The sequence below is a fragment of the Ovis aries genome, chromosome 7 (genome assembly GCF_016772045.2).
Source record: "Ovis aries strain OAR_USU_Benz2616 breed Rambouillet chromosome 7, ARS-UI_Ramb_v3.0, whole genome shotgun sequence".
Taxonomy (NCBI): Eukaryota; Metazoa; Chordata; class Mammalia; order Artiodactyla; family Bovidae; genus Ovis; species Ovis aries.
Window position 1 is genome coordinate 40,974,736 of NC_056060.1, and position 22,611 is coordinate 40,997,346.

Below are 22,611 nucleotides of genomic sequence, written 5' to 3' on the forward strand. Positions count from 1 at the left end.
TGACTGAGTGACTTCACTTTCACTTTGCACTTTCATGCATTGGAGAGGGAAATGGCAGCCCACTCCAGTGTTCTTGCCTGGAGAATCCCAGGGACAGGGGAGCCTGGTGGGCTGCTGTCTATGGGGTCACACAGAGTCGGACACAACTGAAGTGACTTAGCAGCAGAGGGTGACATAGGCTTCCCAGGTGACCCTAGTGGTAAAGAACCCACCTGCCAATGGAGGAGATGCATTGGTTTTTAATACTTAAAGAATCTGCCTGCAATGCCAGAGACCTGGTTTCAATCCCTAGGTCAGGAAGACCTCCTGGAGGAGGGCATGGCAACCCACTCTAATATTCTTGCCTGGAGAATTTCATGGACAGAGGATATGGTGGGCTACAGCCCATAGGATCACAGCGAGTCAGACATGACTAAATCGACTTAACACACACACATACTGTGTCATCCATAAAGTGGAAGGTTGAAAGAGTTTTCCTACACAGGATTCTTAACCCTATGAGAACAGAATTGCGTTATCTTGAGTATTTCAAACAACTTAATAAGCACTGTGCATCGTTTGCACAGTTTACACAATCAGTTCAGTTCAGTTGCTCAGTTGTGTCCGACTCTTTGCAACCCCATGAATCGCAGCACGCCAGGCCTCCCTGTCCATCACCAACTCCCGGAGTTCACTCAGACTCACGTCCATCAAGTCAGTGATGCCATCCAGCCATCTCATCCTCTGTCGTCCCCTTCTTCTCCTGCCCCCAATCCCTCCCAGCATCAGTGTCTTTTCCAATGAGTCAACTCTTCGCATAAGGTGGCCAAAGTACTGGAGTTTCAGCCTCAGCATCATTCCTTCCAAAGAAATCCCAGGGCTGATCTCCTTCAGCATGGACTGGTTGGATCTCCTTGCAGTCCAAGGGACTCTCAAGAGTCTTCTCCAACACCACAGTTCAAAAGCATCAATTCTTTGGAGCTCAGCCTTCTTCACAATCCATCTCTCGCATCCATACATGACCACAGGAAAAACCATAGCCTTGACTAGACAGAACTTTGTTGGCAAAGTAATGTCTCTGCTTTTGAATATGCTATCTAGGTTGGTTATAACTTTCCTTCCAAGGAGTAAGCGTCTTTTAATTTCATGGCTGCGATCACCATCTGCAGTGATTTTGGAGCCCCGCAAGATAGTCTGACACTGTTTCCACTGTTTCCCCATCTATTTGCCATGAAGTGATGGGACCGGATACCATGGTCTTCGTTTTCTGAATGTTGAGCTTTAAGCCAACTTTTTCACTCTCCTCTTTCACTTTCATCAAGAGGCTTTTTAGTTCCTCTTCACTTTCTGCCATAAGGGTGGTGTCATCTGCATATCTGAGCTTATTGATATTTGTCCCGGCAATCTTGATTCCAGCTTATGTTTCTTCCAGTCCAGCATTTCTCATGATGTACTCTGCATAGAAGTTAAATAAGCAGGGTGACGATATACAGCCTTGACGTACTCCTTTTCCTATTTGGAACCAGTCTGTTGTTCCATGTCCAGTTCTAACTGTTGCTTCCTGACCTGCATACAGATTTCTCAAGAGGCAGGTCAGGTGGTCTGGTATTCCCATCTCTTTCAGAATTTTCCAGTTTATTGTGATCCACACAGTCAAATGCTTTGACATAGTCAATAAAGCAGAAATAGATGTTTTTCTGGAACTCTCTTGCTTTTTCCATAGGCTAATGCAAATGCCATTACTTTGTTTTTGTTTGGATTAATATGAACCCAGTTTATTCAGAAGCTTTGATTGGCTATTAAATGTATTTCATAAATAAAAAAGGAGAAAGTTCATTTATTTCACAATGAACATGTATGTAGTAGAAGAATTTTTCTAAAATTTCACATCAGAGACTGGATACTAAAACTTGTTTTGCTTGAAGAGTTGGGAACTGCAACACAAATGGTTCCCTCTCACTTATTTAAAAATCTTATGTAGGTAAAGGGGCTTCCCAGGTGGCTCAGATGGTAAAGAATCTGCCTGCAGTGCAGGAGATCCAGGTTCGATCTCTGGGTCGGGAAGATCCCCTGGAGAAGGACATGGCAACCCACTCCAGTATTCTTGCCTTGGAGAATCCCATGGACTTAGGAGCCTGGTGAGCTATAGTCGATGTGGTTGCAGAGTCAGACATAACTGAGCAACTAACACACACGCATATAGGTAATATCAGAATTATTTCTTACCGTGTTGACCTTATTCAAATAAACCTGAAAAGTGTAGAAAGTTATGATCTTTGATGCAGAGATTAAATTTTGTATGCCCACATTTGGTAGCCAACGAGCTGAAAATACTGGGTTCCTTCAGAATTTGGAATGAAAAATACAAACAGAAAAGTACTCATCATGAACACGTGGAAATTATGCAGAAAATTATTTATATTTTATTCATTCATCTACTCATTGTACTTTTTTCCCACCAATCTAAAACTTCTCTGAAGAAAAGATCTGCTATATTTATTCAAAGTAAAGGATAAAGGTATATTATCAGTTAGTCAAGAGTTTTAGTAAGAGATAAAACACTGGCTTAAGCCAAGAGTAAAGTTCTTATTGTGGAATTTGAAGCACCAAGAGCCTTCAGGGACAGATGTAATTTTTTTATTAGAGTCTCTGAGATTACCACTCTGTGTACTGTCATTCATAATATTAACTCTGTGTATGTGTGTGTGTGAGAGAGAGAGAGAGAAAAGAGAGGAAAGAAGGGGTGGGGTGTGTCAGAGAGACAAAGAGAATGTCTTTAAATTTAATTTTTTAATCTTTACATTTTGAGCTAAAATTAATGTGAAACCTCATGCTGCCAAATAGTGTCAGGTATTTAAGGAAAACATTAAAAAAAATAAAGATCTGAGTGAATTAATCCCTTAAGAGTAGTATTTGTCTATAATTGCTTACTACCTTGAATAGACTTTTGCATTAGGGTTTTTAATTAAGTTACATACATAATTGTAACCTAGCAGCAAGAATTTTGCATATTGAGCATAGGAATATAACTTACAGATGTTCTAAGCCTTTGTGCTCTGTTTTCTGATCTCTGCTTGCAGGGTGGCATTCCACCACAGCCACGAGCCGCGCATACGTGTGCAGTTCTTGGAAATAAGGGCTATATCTTTGGCGGACGTGTGTTGGTTAGTGTTTTTTATGGAAATGGTCTTTTTTGTTTGATGTTTCCTATAAAAAATTTATCCTTTGATTTTGTGGAATAGCTGAACATTCAGATAGTCTGGAGATTAAAACACCGTTCAATAATAACTTCTAAAAATCTTCTATTACCCGAACAGACCGTATCTGAGTAATCACAGATGATTATAAATCATACTTTAATGCGGAGAATCCTTCACTTCAGTGATTTATCAGAAAAACTTTACTTATTATCTAAATCTTGTTAGTTTATACTCATTTTTTCCTTTCTCCCTTGACACATTAATTTGGTAGCTCTATGCTAATTTTATTAATGCTTAACATTGTTTCCCAATGTGTAAACTTCTGATATTAAGTAAAATAGAGTTGATCTATTTTTAATATGACTTTATTTTAAAGCCAAAATTTAAGTCCGTTAAATATTTAGAACAGTGACCAATTTCATACATTTTATTTTAGCAAACTAGGATGAATGATTTGCACTATCTAAACTTAGATACCTGGACCTGGTCGGGAAGGTAAGTTTGAAATTCTAAGAATTGTTTTAACCTGTAGGTATTTCTGGATTTGTGTGTGTCTGCACATGCATGCTATAATCCAAATTTGGGTCTGTAAAACTGAACAGATGTTTTCTTCCCCTCCAGATTGTTTGCCTAAGCAAGAAATATATAGATATAAATATAGAGTTTGTTCTTTAATCAGGCTACCTAAAACATGAGAACACTAACAGTGAAAAATTGATTATGTGAATGTGCTGGGGTTTTTTTGAAATTACTGGTTTTATATTACAAATTCTTAAGGGTCTTTAAGAAATAATGAAGTTTTAATGGAGTCAGATAACAAACAGATAATCAAGTGAGTCAAAATCAGATTTTATTGCTCCTAATATATATTTAGAAATAGAATAATATATTTAGCTACCAATTCAGCTGTTCATGTAATGAGATAGAATCAGAGCCATCACTTCAGTTCAGTTCAGTCGCTCAGTCGTGTCCGACTCTTTGTGACCCCATGAATTGCAGCACACCAGGCCTCCCTGTCCATCACCAACTCCGGGAGTTTACACAAACTCATGTCCATCAAGTTGGTGATGCCATCCAGCCATCTCATCCTCTGTCATCCCCTTCTCCTCCTGCCCCTAATCCCTCCCAGCATCAGAGTCTTTTCCAATGAGTCAGCTCTTCGCATGAGGTGGCCAAAGTATTGGAGTCTCAGCCTCAGCATTAGTCCTTCCAATGAACACTCAGGACTGATCTCCTTTAGGATGGACTGGTTGGATCTCCTTGCAGTCCAAGGAGAGTCTCGAGTCTTCTCCAACACCACAGTTCAAAAGCATCAGTTCTTCGGCGCTCAGCCTTCTTCACAGTCCAACTCTCACATCCATACATGACTACTGGAAAAACCATAGCCTTGACTAGATGGACCTTTGTTGGCAAAGTAATGTCTCTGCTTTTGAATATGCTATCTAGGTTGGTCATAACTTTTCTTCCAAGGAGTAAGTGTCTTTTAATTTCATGGCTGCAGTCACCATCTGCAGTGATTTTGGAGCACAAAAAAATAAGTCTGACACTGTTTCCACTGTTTCCCCATCTATTTCCCATGAAGTGATGGGACCAGATGCCATGATCTTAGTTTTCTGAATGTTGAGCTTTAAGCCAGCACATTATGCCAAAGTGCTGCCGCTGCTGCTGCAAAGTAGCTTCAGTCGTGTCCGACTCTGTGCGACCCCATAGACAGCAGCCCACCAGGCTCCTCCGCCCCTGGGATTCTCCAGGCAAGAACACTGGAGTGAGTTGCCATTTCCTTCTCCAATGCGTGAAAGTGAAAGTGAAGTCACTCAGTCGTGTCGGACTTTTAGCGACCCCATGGACTGCAGCCTACCAGGCTCCTTCGTCCATGGCGTTTTCCAGGCAAGAGTACAGGAGTGGGGTGCCATCGCCTTCTCCGATGCCAAAGTACAAATACTGTTAAAAAATGAAACCACAGAAGTACTAGAAGGAAATATAACAATTTATCTTTAAAATCTTGGCATGGAAAAAGCTTTTCTAAAGATGATATAAACCTAAAATTCATAAATAAAAAGACTGATAAGACCACTTAAGAATTAAATATTTCTGTGTAGAAATATATACCATAAAAAGTTAAGAGGCAAGTTGGAAAATGCAAGCAAAAAGCAAACTAGAAGTAATATTTACAGTAATTCTAACAGAAAGGGCTATGACTCACAAGAGCTCAGAAAATCAGTAAGAAAAAGACAATACAGTAAAACTGAACAAGGAACATGAATGAGCAACTCATAGAAGAAATACAAATATTTATAAATTATTTTTAAATTGTTTACCTTCATAAATTATTAAAGAAATTGAAATAAAAATAATAATTTTTCACTTACCAGGAAGAATAATTACAAATGACCAGTGTATCCTAGGTTGTAACAACACAATTGGTGGGTGTTTAAATTGGTACAATTTTCTGGAAGGTGGTGTGGCAATGTGTTTAAAATATGGAATTTCTACTTTGATCCAAAATTCCTCCTAAGACAAAAATAGGACAAGTATTTATATGTGTGCACATATGTGTATATGTGTGTGCATATACAACAAAGATGTTTATGGCCACGTTATTTATAAAAGCAAAAACATGACATCAACCCTCATGTCCATAAGTGGGGTCTGTTAAATCATGGTACATTTGCCCAGTGAACTGCCATGCTTCCATAACAAAGGAAACAATGCTTCATGGAAATATTCTGCAATATATTAATTGAATAAAAAAAATTTACAGTCAGAATATATGATTCTATTTGTATATTTTTAATAAATATGTTTAAATGTACATAAAAGTCAGGAAAGATCTATACCAAATTATGATTTCTTATTGCTGGAGAACAGGATTACAGAACTCTCCTTTATAAAAACTAATTTAGTGGTTGAACATTTTGTAACCCAAATATTTTTTAATAGTTATAAAAACAGTAAAAATATTTCCATTTTGGAAAAAACAAATTACGTCTTCTACCACGGGCCCATGTTATTCTCACCTCCTAAATTAGTTAAACTTTTGCACTTATGGTCTTTCTGTGTGGGTTTTTTTTTGGGCCTCAATGCATGGCATATGGGATTTTAGTTCCCTGACCAAAGTTTGAACCTGTGTCCTATGCACCAGGAAGTCCTTGTGTTTATGTTTTTATTTTAAGAATATGGCAATATTTGTTTGAAATCTTTAGAGGTTTATCCTGGATCTGGAATGGCCTGCATGCTTTTATTTTGCAGTTGGAGTAACTAGTGTTTTCAGGAAATTCCATAGTAAAAAGACCAAAGTAAAAGACAACAAAATCCCATAATCAGCTGAAAATACAAAACTAAACGTGAAACAGCAGTCAAGAAAATGATGGACATGAAAGTAATTACATTGAAAACCTGAAGAGGTTTCTGCTGATTTACCGACAGGGAAGCCGAATCTGGCCTCTGTACACTAACACCAAATTAAATCTCAAAGATAGAGTTTTGGGTGAAGTAAAAAAGAATAGCTCTGTCTCTTTGCCAGGCAAAGGGGGTCACAGTGGGCTAATGCCCTCAAAACTGTGTGTCCCCACCCGAGGGAGCTTGTGAGGAGTCTTACAGTTCAGGAACAGGGCTGCTGATAAGGATCAGGGTTTGCGCAGGGTCCACATTCCTTCAGTCCAGAGATTGTCTGATGTCAGATGATGACGGGCAAACTCTGACCTTCTCTGCCATGATGAATGTTTCATCGAGTAGTTAACATCTTCCATTTGCTGAGGGTTTCAGTGCTACAGAAGAGTTCAAAGATATTATGCATATCCCTTGAGGGAACCAGGCCCTGCCCCAAGAATGCACTTTTGTTTCTTCACTGCTCCTCCCTTGTTTCTATACCCTCTCCTTTCCCTGATTAGCAGCTGTTTCAACCTGCCCTGGTTTTAGAAAAGGCAGAGGAACCAGAGATCAAATTGCCTACATCCGCTGGATCATGGAAAAAGCAAGAGAGTTCCAGAAAACATCTATTTCTGCTTTATTGACTATGCCAAAGCCTTTGACTGTGTGGATCACAATGAACTGTGGAAAATTCTGAAAGAGATGGGAATACCAGACCACATAACCTGCCTCTTGAGAAACCTATATGGAGGTCAGGAAGCAACAGTTAAAACCGGACATGGAACAGACTGGTTCCAAATAGGAAAAGGAGTACGTCAAGGCTGTATATTGTCACCCTGCTTATTTAACTTATGTGCAGAGTACATCATGAGAAACGCTGGGCTGGAAGAAGCACAAGCTGGAATCAAGATTGCCGGGACAAATATCAATAAGCTCAGATATGCAGATGACACCACCCTTATGGCAGAAAGTGAAGAGGAACTAAAAAGCCTCTTGATGAAAGTGAAAGTGGAGAGTGAAAAAGTTGTCTTAAAGCTCAACATTTAGAAAACGAAGATCATGGCATCTGGTCCCATCACTTCATGGGAAATAGATGGGGAAGCAGTGGAAACAGAGTCAGACTTTATTTTTGGGGGCTACAAAATCACTGCAGATGGTGACTGCAGCCATGAAATTAAAAGATGCTTCCTCCTTGGAAGGAAAGTTATGACCAATCTAGATAGCATATTAAAAAGCAGAGACATTACTTTGCCAACAAAGGTCCATCTAGTCAAGGCTATGGTTTTTCCAGTGGTCATGTATGGATGTGAGAGTTGGACTGTGAAGAAAGCTGAGCTCCAAAGAATTGATGCTTTTGAACTGTGGTGTTGGAGAAGACTCATGAGAGTCCCTTGGACTGCAAGGAGATCCAACCAGTCCATTCTAAAGGAGACCAGTCCTGGGTGTTTATTGGAAGGACTGATGCTGAGACTGAAACTCCAGTACTTTGGCCACCTCATGCAAACAGTTGACTCACTGGAAAAGACCCTGATGCTGAGAGGGGTTGGGGGCAGGAGAAGAAGGGGACGACAGAGAATGAGATGGCTGGATGGCATCACCGACTCAATGGACATGAGTGTGAGTAAATTCCAGGAGTTGGTGATGGACAGGGAGGCCTGGTGTGCTACAATTCATGGGGTCACAAAGAGTCGGACACGACTGAGCGACTGAACTGAACTGAACTGAACCTGCCGTTTGGAACTCAGAGAAGGGGACACAGAAAGGCTTTTGTGCCTAGGAGCCCCACAGGATCCAGCTCAGTTTCTGTAGGAATGATGCTCAGTATGCATTGTGAATAACTAGGAATTAACTTTTAAAATTTTCAGTCTGTGTTCTGTGGGCAAGAGGGATAGACATTACAAGGAAAGAAATTGTGTAAATTTGTCTAAGAATTTAAGAATGCTTTAAAATATTCTTGTAGGTGGGATTAGTAGAATCAAATTTTTTTAAACTGGGAAGGGCAGTTTTTTCTTTTGAGATCTGAGATGATCAAAAATCTTCATTTTGACTAACATAGTCAAAATTGTTTTGACTTGACTTTTCTTTTTTTTCCCTCACCACAGGATTCCTATTAATGGAGAAAACCCTAAACATCGGTCATGGCATACTTTAACACCAATAGCTGATGATACACTTTTCCTGTTTGGTGGCCTAAGTGCAGACAATATTCCATTAAGTAAGCTGAAGTTTAGCCTACAATTAATATCTTATTCTTTTTACCTGATTGTATTTGATACTATGGTATCTTTCTTTTTCTGATTTTATAGTTTACCTTTATCCCCAACTATGTGGTCACATCAAGAATTAGAAGGCCCCTTTGCTTTTGTACCCTTACCTCTCTTTAGGTTCTCCTGTTTCCTGGGTGTAGGGAAAGGAAGTAGTTGAACCTAGGGGAATTAAAGCCCCTTTCAACTATAGTATTCTGTGATTTTGTGTCCTCCCAATTTTTGACCCAGATGCTTATGCTGTAGTCTAGAATAGGGATTAGAAGAAGAGCCTTTCCCAGAAGTCTCTGAAAAGCAAGCTGAGAATGTCAGTTGCTTCTCTTTTTGTTCCAGAAGTATAAAGAAAGTGCTTAGCTAGAGTATTTTTAACTCCTGACACTGCAGATTCCAACGGCTGTGCGTTTGTATCCCAGTTTTTCTTCAGCAGTAAAAGTTGTGGCATCAAGATAGACAAATGACCAAGAATTATTTACTTAGTTTGACATATTAAGTGTTTTGTAATTTAATTCAGAGTTTTCTATAGCTTAAGACAGTTTCCTTAAGATACTTTATATACCATTAAGACCATTTATATATTTTTATATAGGGTGTAAAAACAATTACTTGTTTTCCAACAAAAATTTCTATTGAGCACCAGCTGTGTACCTGGCAGTCTGCTGGCCAGGAAACTCCAGATGCTGGTTGGAGGAACAGCCAGTTTTTGTAGATTTTTATACTTGTCTAATTTGTGGGTTTTTTAATTAAAAGAGATTTGGAATCTAATTTAAAAACTAACATCACTACATCTTAAATAGGTACAGTATTGTGTGTCACTCATATCTCAATAATAAAACTGGAAGAAAAAAATTAACATTTACCCATTACGCTAGGGTTTTTTTGATATATCTTCATGAGCTTTAGTGCTTCAGATCCCTATATGCTGGTTTTTGTCATTGAACTATGGAGAACTAAATGTCCTAACTCCTACTCCAGTCAGTTTCCTCCCTTAGAGATTCAGCTTAAGATACAGTCACACGGGTATCAGATGATCCCAAAAAACCACTTGTAGTTTTCTTGGCTGTGACTGTAGCATTGTGGTTAAATGATAATAGCATTGTAGCTAATTACAAAATGTCTAGTTTTTTTGTTTGTTTGTTTGTTTTTTAGTGATGCTCACTGAACTATGACTGGGGAAAGTAATAAGACAGCTAGGATTTGCTTTAGAATAATTCAGCAGCAAGAAAACAAAGAGAGATAAATGGAGCACATTTGGCAAAATCTCAGTAGCTGTTGAATCTGGGTTATGTGACAGTTCCTTGTCATGTTCACTTGACTTTTGTCCATGTTTGAGGGTTTTTATGATAAAATATGCACACACACAAAAGATAGTCATATAAATGTAGCATGACAAACTTGGGGGAAAAATTAAAATTCTATCCCAAAGACCTGATCTCAATTTCTAAACTCATAATGTTGCAGGTGATGGTTGGATTCATAATGTCATAACAAATTGTTGGAAGCAGCTTACACATTTACCTAAAACAAAACCCAGGTAAGTCTAGAAGTTGGCAAATATTGAAATAGTTAAGAATTTTAAAGTATTAAAATATAGCAGTAAATTTATAGTGTTTGTTATTAAAACAGGAAACCATTTGGAAGGATATATTTCAAATAAGCTTGATATTACCCAAATTAGATAATAGAAAGGATATATTCAGTTTCTATCCATATTTGTATATTTGAAAGTATTACTCTTTTAGCTAACTGCATAATCTTGCCTGGTAAATATGAAAAGGCTAAGAAATTGAAAGTATCATATAATGTTAATATTTTTAATAAGTAGATGCAAATGAGGTTGGTTTTATTAGTAGTTATTTGGGTTTTGAAGTGGTTTATAGCAATTTAATGAGGAAGTTGCTTTCATGTTTATCTCAGTAGATGACAGATTATTATTTTGTTTATTAACTGATATACTCATTAATGTAAATTTCTTGAAAATGTATTAGTTATTTGTGGTATATTATAGAGTAAAAAATTGTAGAAAAATATATCATTATTAGACTGCAAAGAAAATCACATTCATATTATAATTCTTATTTTTTCTAATTTGATTGAATGTAATGAAGATATATCCATAGGAGATTCAAGCAGTTTTATTCCTTTTTATATCATGTATTTCAGAATTTTTTACTATAGATTATTTATATTAATGTGAAGCTAATTAATGATATATTAATGCATAACCTAATGTTATGTATTTCAGAAATTTAAGAAATAACAAGTAACATACTTGAGAAAAAGGCCTGAAAAAAATATATATATAGTATATGTCTATATTAATATGCACAATACATTTAGAGCTTATCATAACTTCATCTGTGATTATCATATTCTTATATATAAAAATTCAGTGGACTGTATTAGCAATTCTGGGTCTTTTGAAATATATTGTTTAATTTGAAGAGTTTTATATTAAAATCCAGAAGCCCAGTGTTCTAGTCCTTGCTCAGCTAACGCTTAGTTTTTTGGCTTGGGCAAGTCACTTTGAAGAAGCTGAGCATCAATTTCTTCACCTATGAAAGGAGGGAATTGGACCAGAGGAGCTCTTAGTTCTCTTCCAGTTGTCTGTGTGGATGCATTACTTACAGACCAAAGTGGTAGTAAGAATATGTGTAATTTTTCATTGCTCCTGTTTAATATTTCAATCCTTAATGAGTAATTAGAGCCATACAACTGTTATCAATAAAATACTAGTTAGAACTGAGCTATGTAAAGAGATTTCTTTGAACTCAACTGATGTGTCATGTAAATCATATGCTTTATTAGAATGTTTAGGTGATAAGTTTAGAGCAGCTGTGAGAGGACATAAACTATCAGTCTATAGAAAAAACATCAGGTTGCAAGCTAGATGTCACCAAAATCGAGGCAGGAAAGGCTTTCCAGTATTCCGAGATGATGAAGTCCAGGCCAGAGTTCCCCTCAGGCAGATAAGACAGAGGCAGACCTATCTTCAGGTTACAAGGTGAGGAGGAGAACAGGTGGGATGCAGTTCATTGTAAGGAGAACATACATAAGTGTATATATACTAGTTGTTTTTATGAAAGTAAGAATGTACTTAACACCAAAATGCATTTTGTGCAAACTTTTCCAAGTTATAATTTGAAAAGTAAGCTGCCTAATCCTCCGCTTGTAATTCTACGGAAAGGTTTCTCAACTTTGGTATTACTGATGCTTTGGACCAAATTATTCTTTGTTGTTAGGTGTGTCCTGTGCATTTTAGGATAGTTAGAAGCATCTCTGGCCTTTACGTAATAGATGCCAGTGGTGTTGCGCCCACTCCCCCTTGCCACACACACCTGGTATTATAACAATCAAATATCTCAGATATTGTCAGATGTCCCCTTGGGGACAAAATTGACCCTGGTTGAGAACCACTGTCCTACAGTCTAGCACTCTCTTCACTAGCTCTCACTTTAGATGAACTATGCTTCGGTGAATAGCCATCTATGTAATCATATCAGATCATCTATATTGGTGGCTATCAGCAAGGTCCCTTTTTTGTTTCTGTAAAAGATGTCCAGTAAAGTGTTGATATGTAGAGCCTTAGGCACTGTTGGATCCCATGAGTATTGCCAAGGTTACACATGGCTTTCTCTTCTCAAAATTAAGCTGTTCCTTCCTGTGAGGGCATTTGTTATACTCTTGTCTCCTTTGCTCAGTCCCTCCTCCAAACCCTGTCCCCAGTTCTACAACATAATCTGCGTGTTGCTGAAGATCTATACAATTTGTATTCTAACATACAAGTTGGAGAATTGGGCAGAGTATTTCCCAAACAAAATTTCTAGTGACTCAGTTCTATTCTGGGTTCCAAGTGCATTCGTCCTTAAATGTGTCATGATTGTTTGAGAAAACTATTTTAACAAATTGTGCACAGTCCCACTGTTTGCACTTGTGGGAATTAAATAAAAAGAATTAATGTACTAAAAATAGTCGTGTGGTAATAAAATACGTGGTAATAGGTAATTTGGGAGACATCTGTTGCTTCAGCAATTTGGTCTATTAAGGAAAGCAATCAAATACTCTCAGAAACAAAGCAATGACTTTGTGAAACTTTTCATTTATTTTCTAAAAGTGAGAAATTATGTATACTGTTTTCTGAGAGTTAGACCCCCAGAAACATTGAATTTTATAAAAATGTAACATTGCTTTTGGTAAATAATATGAAATCATACATGAATATGAGCTATCAAACCATTTCCAAAACAACATGAGATGCTCTAGCTCTTTCTGAAATAATTTGTGTATTGAGTAAATTATGCTAATATGTTGCGTTTGCTTTTGTTAGTCAGAAGTTTTTGAGCACCTACCGGATGCAGAAAACCTTATTAAGTATTTTTAAGGAGAACATAAAATTAGATTACCCAAATTCCAGTGGTGTGCTGGTACATAGTTAACAACTGCTCTCCAAGAAAAACAAAACCAAAAAAAAAATCCTAATTTTGTAGCATTTGCTGATTTCCACTGTGGCCAACATATCATTGAACATGGAGTTGCCAGGCACAACTGGCTTTACCCATGGTTTCAGCACACTACTAGGGCCATTTTTGACCTTAAAGACTTTATAGAGTTTTTGTTGGGAGTTAGAAAACAAATTACATCAAACAATTGAAGTAGTAGATAGAGCAGTTTGTCTTCAAATGTAAGTTAAGATATTATAAAATAAGCACATAAATGTTGAAAGATGCTGAGCAGAGAGGGTAACAGAGCCAATTTGGGTGGTCTTTGGAATGCTTCCTGGGGATTTTGAGCCTATTTTTAGGCCCTGAGAGAATGACTTCTCATTCTAAGCCTAAGAAACAGGGCAAACCAAAGCCTAGAAAGAGACACAAGCTTTTCTCTTAGGGGATACAAATGAATGAACGTGGCTGAAGTTGGAGGGAGGGTTCATTTGAAAAAAGAAAGGAATTACAATTTATCAGAAAAAGAAATAGCTGTTGATCTTAAATTTTAGGCTAAGAACAATGACACAGATGCTTCCTGATCAGGAAATATCCATGTTTAAAAACAACAAATATTTGAAATACATTATTTATCAGCTCTATGTAGCTGGAAGAGATTAGAGACAGAAAAATGAGGAACATGTTATGGCATTCTGTGCCCAAAGTGATTGACGTGACAGTGTAAAGAGAATGATGATAATAGCGCCATGGCAGACAGCAGTAAGGAAACTGTTTATGGAATAGGCTGGTCAGTTCTTTTTAAAATCGTTTTATTTTGTGATAGCGGCAGCAGCAGCATCTATGAGATAAAGAGGTTAGAAAAAAGTTGAAGGATACAATATGAAAGAGTTATTGGGAGTCATCTCTTTCATTGAAATAATGTGATTTAATGAACCCTAGAACCTAAGTCTCTAATGATTCTAGAGGAATCTTTAAAATCTAACCTCTTTGATGATATAGGCTTATGTTCAATCATGCCTCTTTTGAAATAGATTCAATTTTAGAGTGTTCAGTTTAAAATTGATTTATATGTGATGTACAGCTTTTTCCTTGATCGTATTTCCCTGTTTATAATTTTCAATCACAGGTTATGGCACACAGCCTGTTTGGGAAAAGAAAATGAAATAATGGTATTTGGTGGGAGCAAAGATGATTTACTTTCCTTGGATACAGTAAGAAATTTTCATATCTAAATATTTTCTCTGAGTAATTGTTTTATTGAAGCTAAATGGCTGTTCAAAAAGATTATTGATATTCCCACATTGAAAAATATGGAAGGGCACAAAATGTTACACTGTTGTATGATTAATCTCCAGAATGAGTGACTTTTGTGAAGCATTTCAGGATATTTGGAGTCGATAAATCAAAATAGGTCTATTAACTTAACATTGCTGCTGCTGCTGCTAAGTCACTTTAGTTGTGTCCGACTCTGAGCAACCCCATAGTCCCTGCCAGGCTCCCCCGTCCCTGGGATTTTCCAGGCAAGAACACTGAGTGGGTTGCCATTTCCTTCTCCAATGTATGCAAGTGAAAAGTGAAAGTGAAGTCAGTCGTGTCCGAGTCTTAGCGACCCCATGGACTGCAGCCGACCAGGCTCCTCCGTCCATGGGATTTTCCAGGCAAGAGTACTGGAGTGAGGTAACTTAACATTAGTCAAGTTATTAAGAAGAGCTTTAAAAAGATGACTCTTCCTTTTCTCTTTGACCCTTACCATAGTCTGGGTATTTATAATTTTATCAAATTAAAATATTTGTAAACATGAAAAGAATACGTATAATGTATATGTAAACTACTAAGTATAAGTACTCCTGAAATTTGCTACCTAACTTAATAACTGGAACATTATCAATGCTAGCTTTTCCCTTCATGAGGAAACTACTTTGAAATGTTTAAAGTATATTTTATTTCTATTTTATGTTCCCTTTGCCACTGCTTTATCCACCCCTGTTTTACAATTGAGTTCAGTTAATGCATTCTAATTTTAAAATCTGATAAAACTAAAGTCAAAGGAATAAATGAGTAGATTTTGTAGCTTGTGTGGCTCATCTGGTAAAGAATCTCCCTGCAATGTGAGAGACTTGGGTTCGATCCCTGGGTTGGGAAGATCCCCTGGAGAAGGGGAAGGCTACCCACCCAAGTATTCTGGCCTGGAGAATTCCATGGACTGTGTAGTCCATGGGGTCGGAAAGAGTCGGACATGACTTTCACTTTTCACTTTGGAAAGTATTTTTCTTTCCCTCCTAGCACCCTGGGAAATTCAGAGAGATGGGCACAGTCTGTACATGATGGACCAGGAGCTCAGGATTGCTTGCTCTGGTTTGCGTCAGGCGCTGGGGAATGGCTGACACTGCGAGCTGGCAGGGATGGGCTACGCTTGAGCCAGAGCCCGCCCCCAAGAGCCCCAGTGCCCTCTCACCTCTTCAGGCATTGTTTTCTCCAGAGCTGCTCCTACAGAGTGGCAAGCCCTGAAATAAGGTGGCTTTTCTCCTGGGAATTTGGTTTACTGTAAGGTTCTGGGGCCTCCAAATCAAATGTTAGGTATAGTGAAAGTTTTAGAACTTTCTTTGGCTAAGAACTCAGTGCTTTAATAAAAGATTAAAACCACAACTTTACCTTTATTTAAAAAGCAAATTTTGTGGTTTGTCTTTGTTTTCTTGGCACTAGAAATCTCTATTTATTTAGGATACAAACTTTATCATTAACATATGAATTCTGATTAAAATCATGATCATAAATTGTAAAATTCTAAAGACCTGTTTGAAAGGATAAGAAAAATGTTTGCTGACTCTTCCCCATTAACTTTTAGATGAGAGAGTCATTATCCAAAAAATCATCCGAATCTGTGATTTTCAAATTAGGAATTCCCAGGGAATCTATCACCTGGAAAAGGGAGACAGAATAAAGAGATTTTAAAATGAATCATTTGGAAGAAAAAGTTCTGTTTAAAAGACAAAAAACTTGAAAACCACTACCATTCTCATTTTGAAACCACTGTTCTAAGAAAAAACATTTGCAGTTATATAGGCTGTGCTTAGTTAAAAGTTGGGTCACTGAAAAAATAGTAACCATATACCCAAAGTTTGTATAGCTAGCAGGTATGTATATATTTGTGTGTGTGTGACTAGAGATTTATTTGCTGCTTTACATAACTACTTCTACATTTATAAAATAAAAATACTCAGTTATTAATGTTATTGTTATTTTTATTAAAAGTCTTGATAACTCCTTTTTTATGTTGATTAGGGTCATTGTAATGATTTATTGATCTTTCAGACACAGCCTTATTCATTACTCAGGTAAGAAAATTCATTATTTTAAAATATGTTATTAATATATAATAATTTCTTTCTTCTTCCTTTTTGGGAAGTGTTACAATATTTTTCAAGTAGTTTATCACTTGAATTTAACTTTACAGCTGCCTAAGAGTATAACCAAATTTGTAATGATGACCCATACACCAGTACAATTTCTAAAAATTAAAATATACAGTGTAGTCACAATTTTGTTTCTAAAATTGAATTTAGTTCATGTAGGAGTGTTAAACATAGTGTATTTCCTTGATTCTAGGCCCGACTTTTTCATATTTTAACTTTTCTGAAATCAGAGTGTGTCTAATATTAGACACATATATGTGCGTCTCATCTAGTATATAGAATTTCTCTTTTAACCCCAAAGTTGTTGTTTAGTTAGTGGTGTGACTTTGTGGGTCAGCTCTGCCCAGGAAGAGTTTTGAGAGTAAGCAGGGGGCCAACAACTGAGCATTAAGAACTCATAACATTTGAGGAATAGAACAAGGAGGCACAAGAGAGTGAGCAGAGTTAAAGATGAAGAAGGAGGCACAAGAGAGTGAGCAGAGTTAAAGATGAAGCAGGAGGTACGGAGCACAAAAACTGAGCGGGGAGAGCACTGCAGATGGAGCGTCTGCTCCCTGTGAGGAGGCCACGGAGCACCTGGGCTGGCAAGGGCCGTGGAGTGTGGCGGTACTAAGACGTTGTTGGTACCGTACGGAGGAAGCCAGGATAACTTCGGGGGTGAGCACCACAACCAGAGGAGTGAGGGTATTTGTTTCCATGCTTATGGAAGAAGCCATCAGCGAGTCAGCTATTGGAAACACAGTAAATGAAGGGAAAATGAATGGAGCAGGCTCTTGAGGAGATTGATTTTAGCAAACAGGTAATAGAATTATCCCTTGACTGGAGGAAGAGTACTTTTAAAATAATGGGGAAAGGAGGAAATATAGCTATAAAAATAGGTGACTTTGTTGGTTGGGGCAGGGCACTGAGGAGGTTTTGGTTGACAGCGAGGTTGTCTGAGGAGGAGGAGGAGAGGTGAGGCTATGAATTTAAGAGTGGTGAAGATGTTCCACAGCTGCTGAGGAGACTGCAAGCAGATGCTGAGGAGGGATGTATCAATACAACATTGTCCTGCTGAGCACTCAGGAGGGCTCGGCTGAGATGGAACAGAATCTGTATGCTACATCCACAGAAACATGGTTTTCTCCAGCATGAAGCAGCCAGGCTGTAAGTGCAGGAAGGAGATGGTTGGCTGAGTTTAGACAGGATGGTATAAACAGAGGGACAGTGGCAAGAGAATGAAGAATGAAGTGTATCCGGACAGGAAAATGCATCTGGGTAAACCGTGAAATGAATGTGGACAGGCTGGTTAGGTAAGAAAGTTACAACTGAACGGGTGTTATCATTTGGAGATGCAGAAAGAGTCAGAGGAGGAAAGGGGTATAAAAGTTAAAAGAATATAAGGTTGTGGTCCAAGAGGAGGATAGAAGTTTTAGATTTCAGAGGTGAACTGTTCAGAGTGAAGTTATAAGAGTAAAAAGGGTTTCCCACAGATGTTAAAATCGGTCTAGGGACAAGACTGTGATGAGCCCAGGGCCAAAGTCCTCAGTAATGGGGGGAAGTGAGCAGGAGGTTAACAGATGGCAGCACTGGAGGGTGAAATGATTGCAGCCTGGAAGCAGGAGGGAGGAGCACGGAGAATGCATACTAGTATCCGCTCCCGTGTGAAAATGGCGATGAGGGGGACATTTGTTCCCTTTTCTCAAGAAGGCTGCGCAGAAGGCAGTTTCCTTAGATTTCACTTAAAACAGGGACAGAAAATCAGAGAAAGCAGGAGTGTTTGTGGATACAACTAGTGTTCCAAAAAGCACAAAGGAAAGCTTTGGAAGGGGAGATAAGCAGTGATGGGGAAGAGGACACTGGATGTGCCTGCCTTTGAGGTTGGGACTCAGTTTGGCTGTTAGGCCAGTGAAATCATTTCTGGAGGTGTGTGCAGGCTGCAGGGAGGGTCGGGTTACAGCGGATGAAATGGATGCAAAGTGTTGCATCTCAGGGTGATGGAGAAGAAGACAGTTCTCAGAGAAGAGTAAATGGTTTTTGGGTTGGAAGAATATGTGAAAAGGAGTCTGCTTCAGACTAACTTGCTTCGAAATTAAGTCTGAATCTTTTTTACTTAAATAACAGTATGCATGGTAAGTTGTAACTGGATTTTGGTCAGACATAGGCACTGTGCTATAAAAATGCACAAGTAATGTGGTGCTCTGGAAAGAACATATATCCTGTCACGTTCCAAACAGTACAAAGGGAGTACATAATACTGTGAGATTTTTATAATTATATTTTTACAATACTTGCCTATAAATATTTTGTAAGTTCAGGTTCAAAAAGTAATAATTCTGTTATGTTTGGCTTACAGGTCATGCCTTGACTGCATTGGTAAAAATGCTATAATTTTAGAAAGTCAGATATCTTTATTACCTCCTAAACTTCTCCAACAAGTACTCAAAAAAATAACATTTTGGACTGCAGCTAATCACCGGGAAGAACAAAGAGCCCAAAAAGAAGAAACAGAAAATAAATATCAGTGGATCAGTAGCAATTAAGTTGTTATATATATGTTTAATATGTTTAAACATTTTAATCAGACTGTATATTTACTCCCCAAATTGGAGGCTTTATTTAGAAGATAAAATCTGAAACAGAAATTCTATGTTAAAGTGATTGTATGGCATGAGATATATGGGAAGAAGACGTTAATGACAGATTAATTTATATTTATATTTGTAAATTAATTTAATTGTAAGTTGCAGAAAAAAAAATCTACTTTCTGAAAGTAAGTACAATTGTCAGAGACTTTAACTCACTGTGTCCTCTTTACAGAAAAGATTATACAAATTTGAGAAGAATAAGAAATTACCCCCAAGGACTTAGGGATTCTCCAACATAAAGACAAATAGATATATAAAAACACCTCATGTCAGCTTTCAGAAAGAACAGATTTTTCTCAAGTCACTTTAAAGTCACCTAAAGTTTCCCATTAAATAATTCAGTTATTTAAAGAACTTCTCCTTAAATAACTAATGTAGCTGGCCAAAACAAGAAAATAGGCAAGCATTGGTATGGGATTAAATATTGAACTCCTTTTAGCATTTATCTAGTAAAGTATTCTTGGTCATCTTTTTTTGAGTAGGGAAATGAATGTCTTCAATTGTCTTTCTGTTACCTCTAAGTTGTTAGATTGTCCCATTTTTCTCTGTATATATAAAGACAATGTTTGAAAGTGTTACAGTGGAGATTTATCATACAGGGTTTGACATATTGAGAGGCAGTATAGTTATTAACTTTTGATACACCTTAAAATACATTTTGTCTTCGGGGCATACTTATAAAAAGTAACCTTAAGTGAATTATGAAATGGGATGATAACCTAGTAATTTATCTTTCTAGAAACTCATTTTGGCCCATACCATTTTACAGAGTTGGTGCTCAAGACCCAGGATATTAAAAATATGTTATCTTCCCATTTGCTTTCAGTATTAACTCCCTATAAAGAAATGGAACATGAATATTTATCTTTGTAGTCCTTAAATAACTTTTGCCATAATTAAGAAGTTCTTCATATATCACAGTCATATCCGTCCATTGAATTATAACAAGGAATTACTGAAAACTCGATATATAAAATTACTCTCTACCGTACTACCATGCAAGTTGGTTCTGCAATTTAAAATGTTAAATGTATTTCTATATTGAAGTATATGTGTAATTTATAATGAAAATTACAGTAGTTTGTAGATCTTCTTAAATTTTAGAGATATATTTTATATATATATATGTACTGTATTTTGGATGTGTAAAACTTCTATTTATGTATTGAAATATTTTGTGTTTGCATTTTATTTATTATACTAACTATATAGAATTACTATTTTCCTAGTTTTGTTAGTGTGAACCAGTCATTAGAATTAGTTGTGCAAACAATACTTCAGCATAAGTTTTCATTTCTGCTTACTATTTTTAGGCTGAATAACAGATTTAGAAAGTGAGTCTCACAGGTAATACAGGTCTTAGAAGTAATTTTATTACTATGAACTTTAGTATCGAAGTCTATAAGGAAAAACTATCTAAATCTGTTAGATAGTGATAGATGACACTGAGTGGGATGACCTCTTTTTAAATGGCTTCTGAATTATTTCAGTACCTTCTCTAGCCTCTTCGAAAAGCACTTCTGTTTATAAATGGTTTACCTAAACATTAAAAGTTAGATTAGCCCCTCAAAACACACACACTTGACTAAGGCTTTAAGAGAATGAAAATCTATATATTATCTTTGGCACACAAAACTGGTGCTCTTATTTGACTGATTATGCTATACTACTTCAAAAAGTTATGTTCTAAGGTAGCCCCATGGTAGGAGTCGTAGGGAATTCTAATCTGATCTTCAATTTCCAAAACTTGCCTTAAAGCAGAGCTTCCCTGCTACTAAGTGAAGTGAAGTCGCTCAGTCGTATCCAACTCTTTGCAACCCCATGGACTGTAGCCTACCAGGCTCCTCCCTCCATGGGATTCTCCAGGCAAGAGTACTGGAGTGGGTTGCCATTTTCCTTCTCCAGGGAATCTTCCCCCCTGCTACTAAGAGATGTAGAAATTCTGGGAGCTGGCAAAACCAGTTTTGAAAATCCCTAGTCAAGCAGTATTCATTCCTCATTCTTACCTCTTACGCTTTGCTGTCAGCTTTGCTGTAGCTGACCTGTGCTGTGTTTAGGAGCCCAAGGCAACATCTGTCTCATAACTTTAAACCCTCCCTAATAGGTTCTCTGTTTGAAAGATGGTCTAGAGGGTTGACTTTTTTCTTTTTCCAGGTGGTTCACAAAATAGGTTTCCAGTCTGATTCTCAAGGAAAAAGAATTTCTGGCCATCTTTATTATGTGTATCAGAATATTCTTCCAGTTGTCAGGAAGGATCCTTTTGAGGTATTATTGTTTTTAGAATGATACAGTAAATGGCATATCAAAATTAGTAGTATCTTTTCCAAGTAGTATCTTTGCAAAAACACCTTTAAAAATTATTAGCCTCTTGATAGAAGCTTAAAAAATATTCTTTAGAACTTCATACTGCCAACCCAGAAACAAAGTGATGTTTTCACAAATACATTATTTATATGTATGTATGTGTGAGAGAGAAATAATATAAACTCACTAAAGTAGAATAATTTTCTTGGTAGTACATACTGTTTGAAAAAGTAAAATTTTGATTTCAGAACACTTCAAAGGAAAAGAAACAGTTTTAAGAATTCCCATTTTTGGGTGCCTGTTTTTCCATTGTATTAATATTGTGATTCCATTGGACTTTGCAGCTTGATGAAGTTACCATGTGGTTCAGCATGTGGGTACAGCAAGAACATTTTCTAAATCACCCATGTAATGGACTGAATGTTTATATCCCCACAAAATCCATATATTGAAACCCTAATCCCCAGTGTGATGGTTTTTGGATGTAGGGTATTTGGGAGGTAATTAGGTTAAGATGAGGTCATGAGGGTGGGGACAGGTGATGGATTAGTGTAAGAGACCAGAGCTCTCCTTCTATATCCCTTCCCTATGAGAAGGCACCCCACTGCAAGGCAGGAAGAGGACCCTCACTAAGTACCAAGTCCGTCTGTACCTTGATCTTAGACTTCCTAGCTTCTAGAACTGTGAGAAATAAATGTTGTTTAAGCCATCCAGTCTGTGGTATTTTGTTATGGTTGCCTGAGCTAAGACAAACCTGAAGTCCACAGTTTACCTTAGGGTTCATTCTTGGTGGTGTATGTGTTATAGGCTTAGACAAATGTGTAGTAACATGTATCTGCCTTTATAGTAACATAGAAACTAAGCACTGCTCTAAAAATCCTCTGTGTTCTGCCCATTTATTCCTCCCTCCCCACTAAGCCCTGGCAGCCGTAGATACCTTACTGTTTTCATATTTTTGCCTTTCATGTTATACAGTTAGAATTACACAGTATGTACCCTTTTAAGATTGGTTTATT

General features: G+C 37.3%; 1 protein-coding gene across 4 annotated transcripts in view; it reads left to right on the forward strand.

The window, feature by feature from the left end:
- KLHDC1 (kelch domain containing 1) overlaps window positions 1-22,304 on the forward strand; it is a 43,386-nt gene extending 21,082 nt beyond the window's left edge. For 3 of the 4 annotated variants that reach the window (XM_042252303.2, XM_004010503.5, XM_042252304.2), the window contains 7 exons: window positions 3,060-3,143; window positions 3,616-3,674; window positions 8,651-8,763; window positions 10,271-10,343; window positions 14,378-14,462; window positions 16,534-16,586; window positions 19,000-22,304. In XM_042252303.2, the coding sequence (XP_042108237.1) occupies window positions 3,060-3,143; window positions 3,616-3,674; window positions 8,651-8,763; window positions 10,271-10,343; window positions 14,378-14,462; window positions 16,534-16,586; window positions 19,000-19,186 (654 nt within the window). In that variant the 3' untranslated portion in view covers window positions 19,187-22,304. The remainder of the gene's footprint in view (window positions 1-3,059; window positions 3,144-3,615; window positions 3,675-8,650; window positions 8,764-10,270; window positions 10,344-14,377; window positions 14,463-16,533; window positions 16,587-18,999) is intronic. The other variant, XM_042252302.1, reaches the window with a different exon arrangement.
- The last annotated feature ends 307 nt before the right edge of the window (window positions 22,305-22,611 follow it).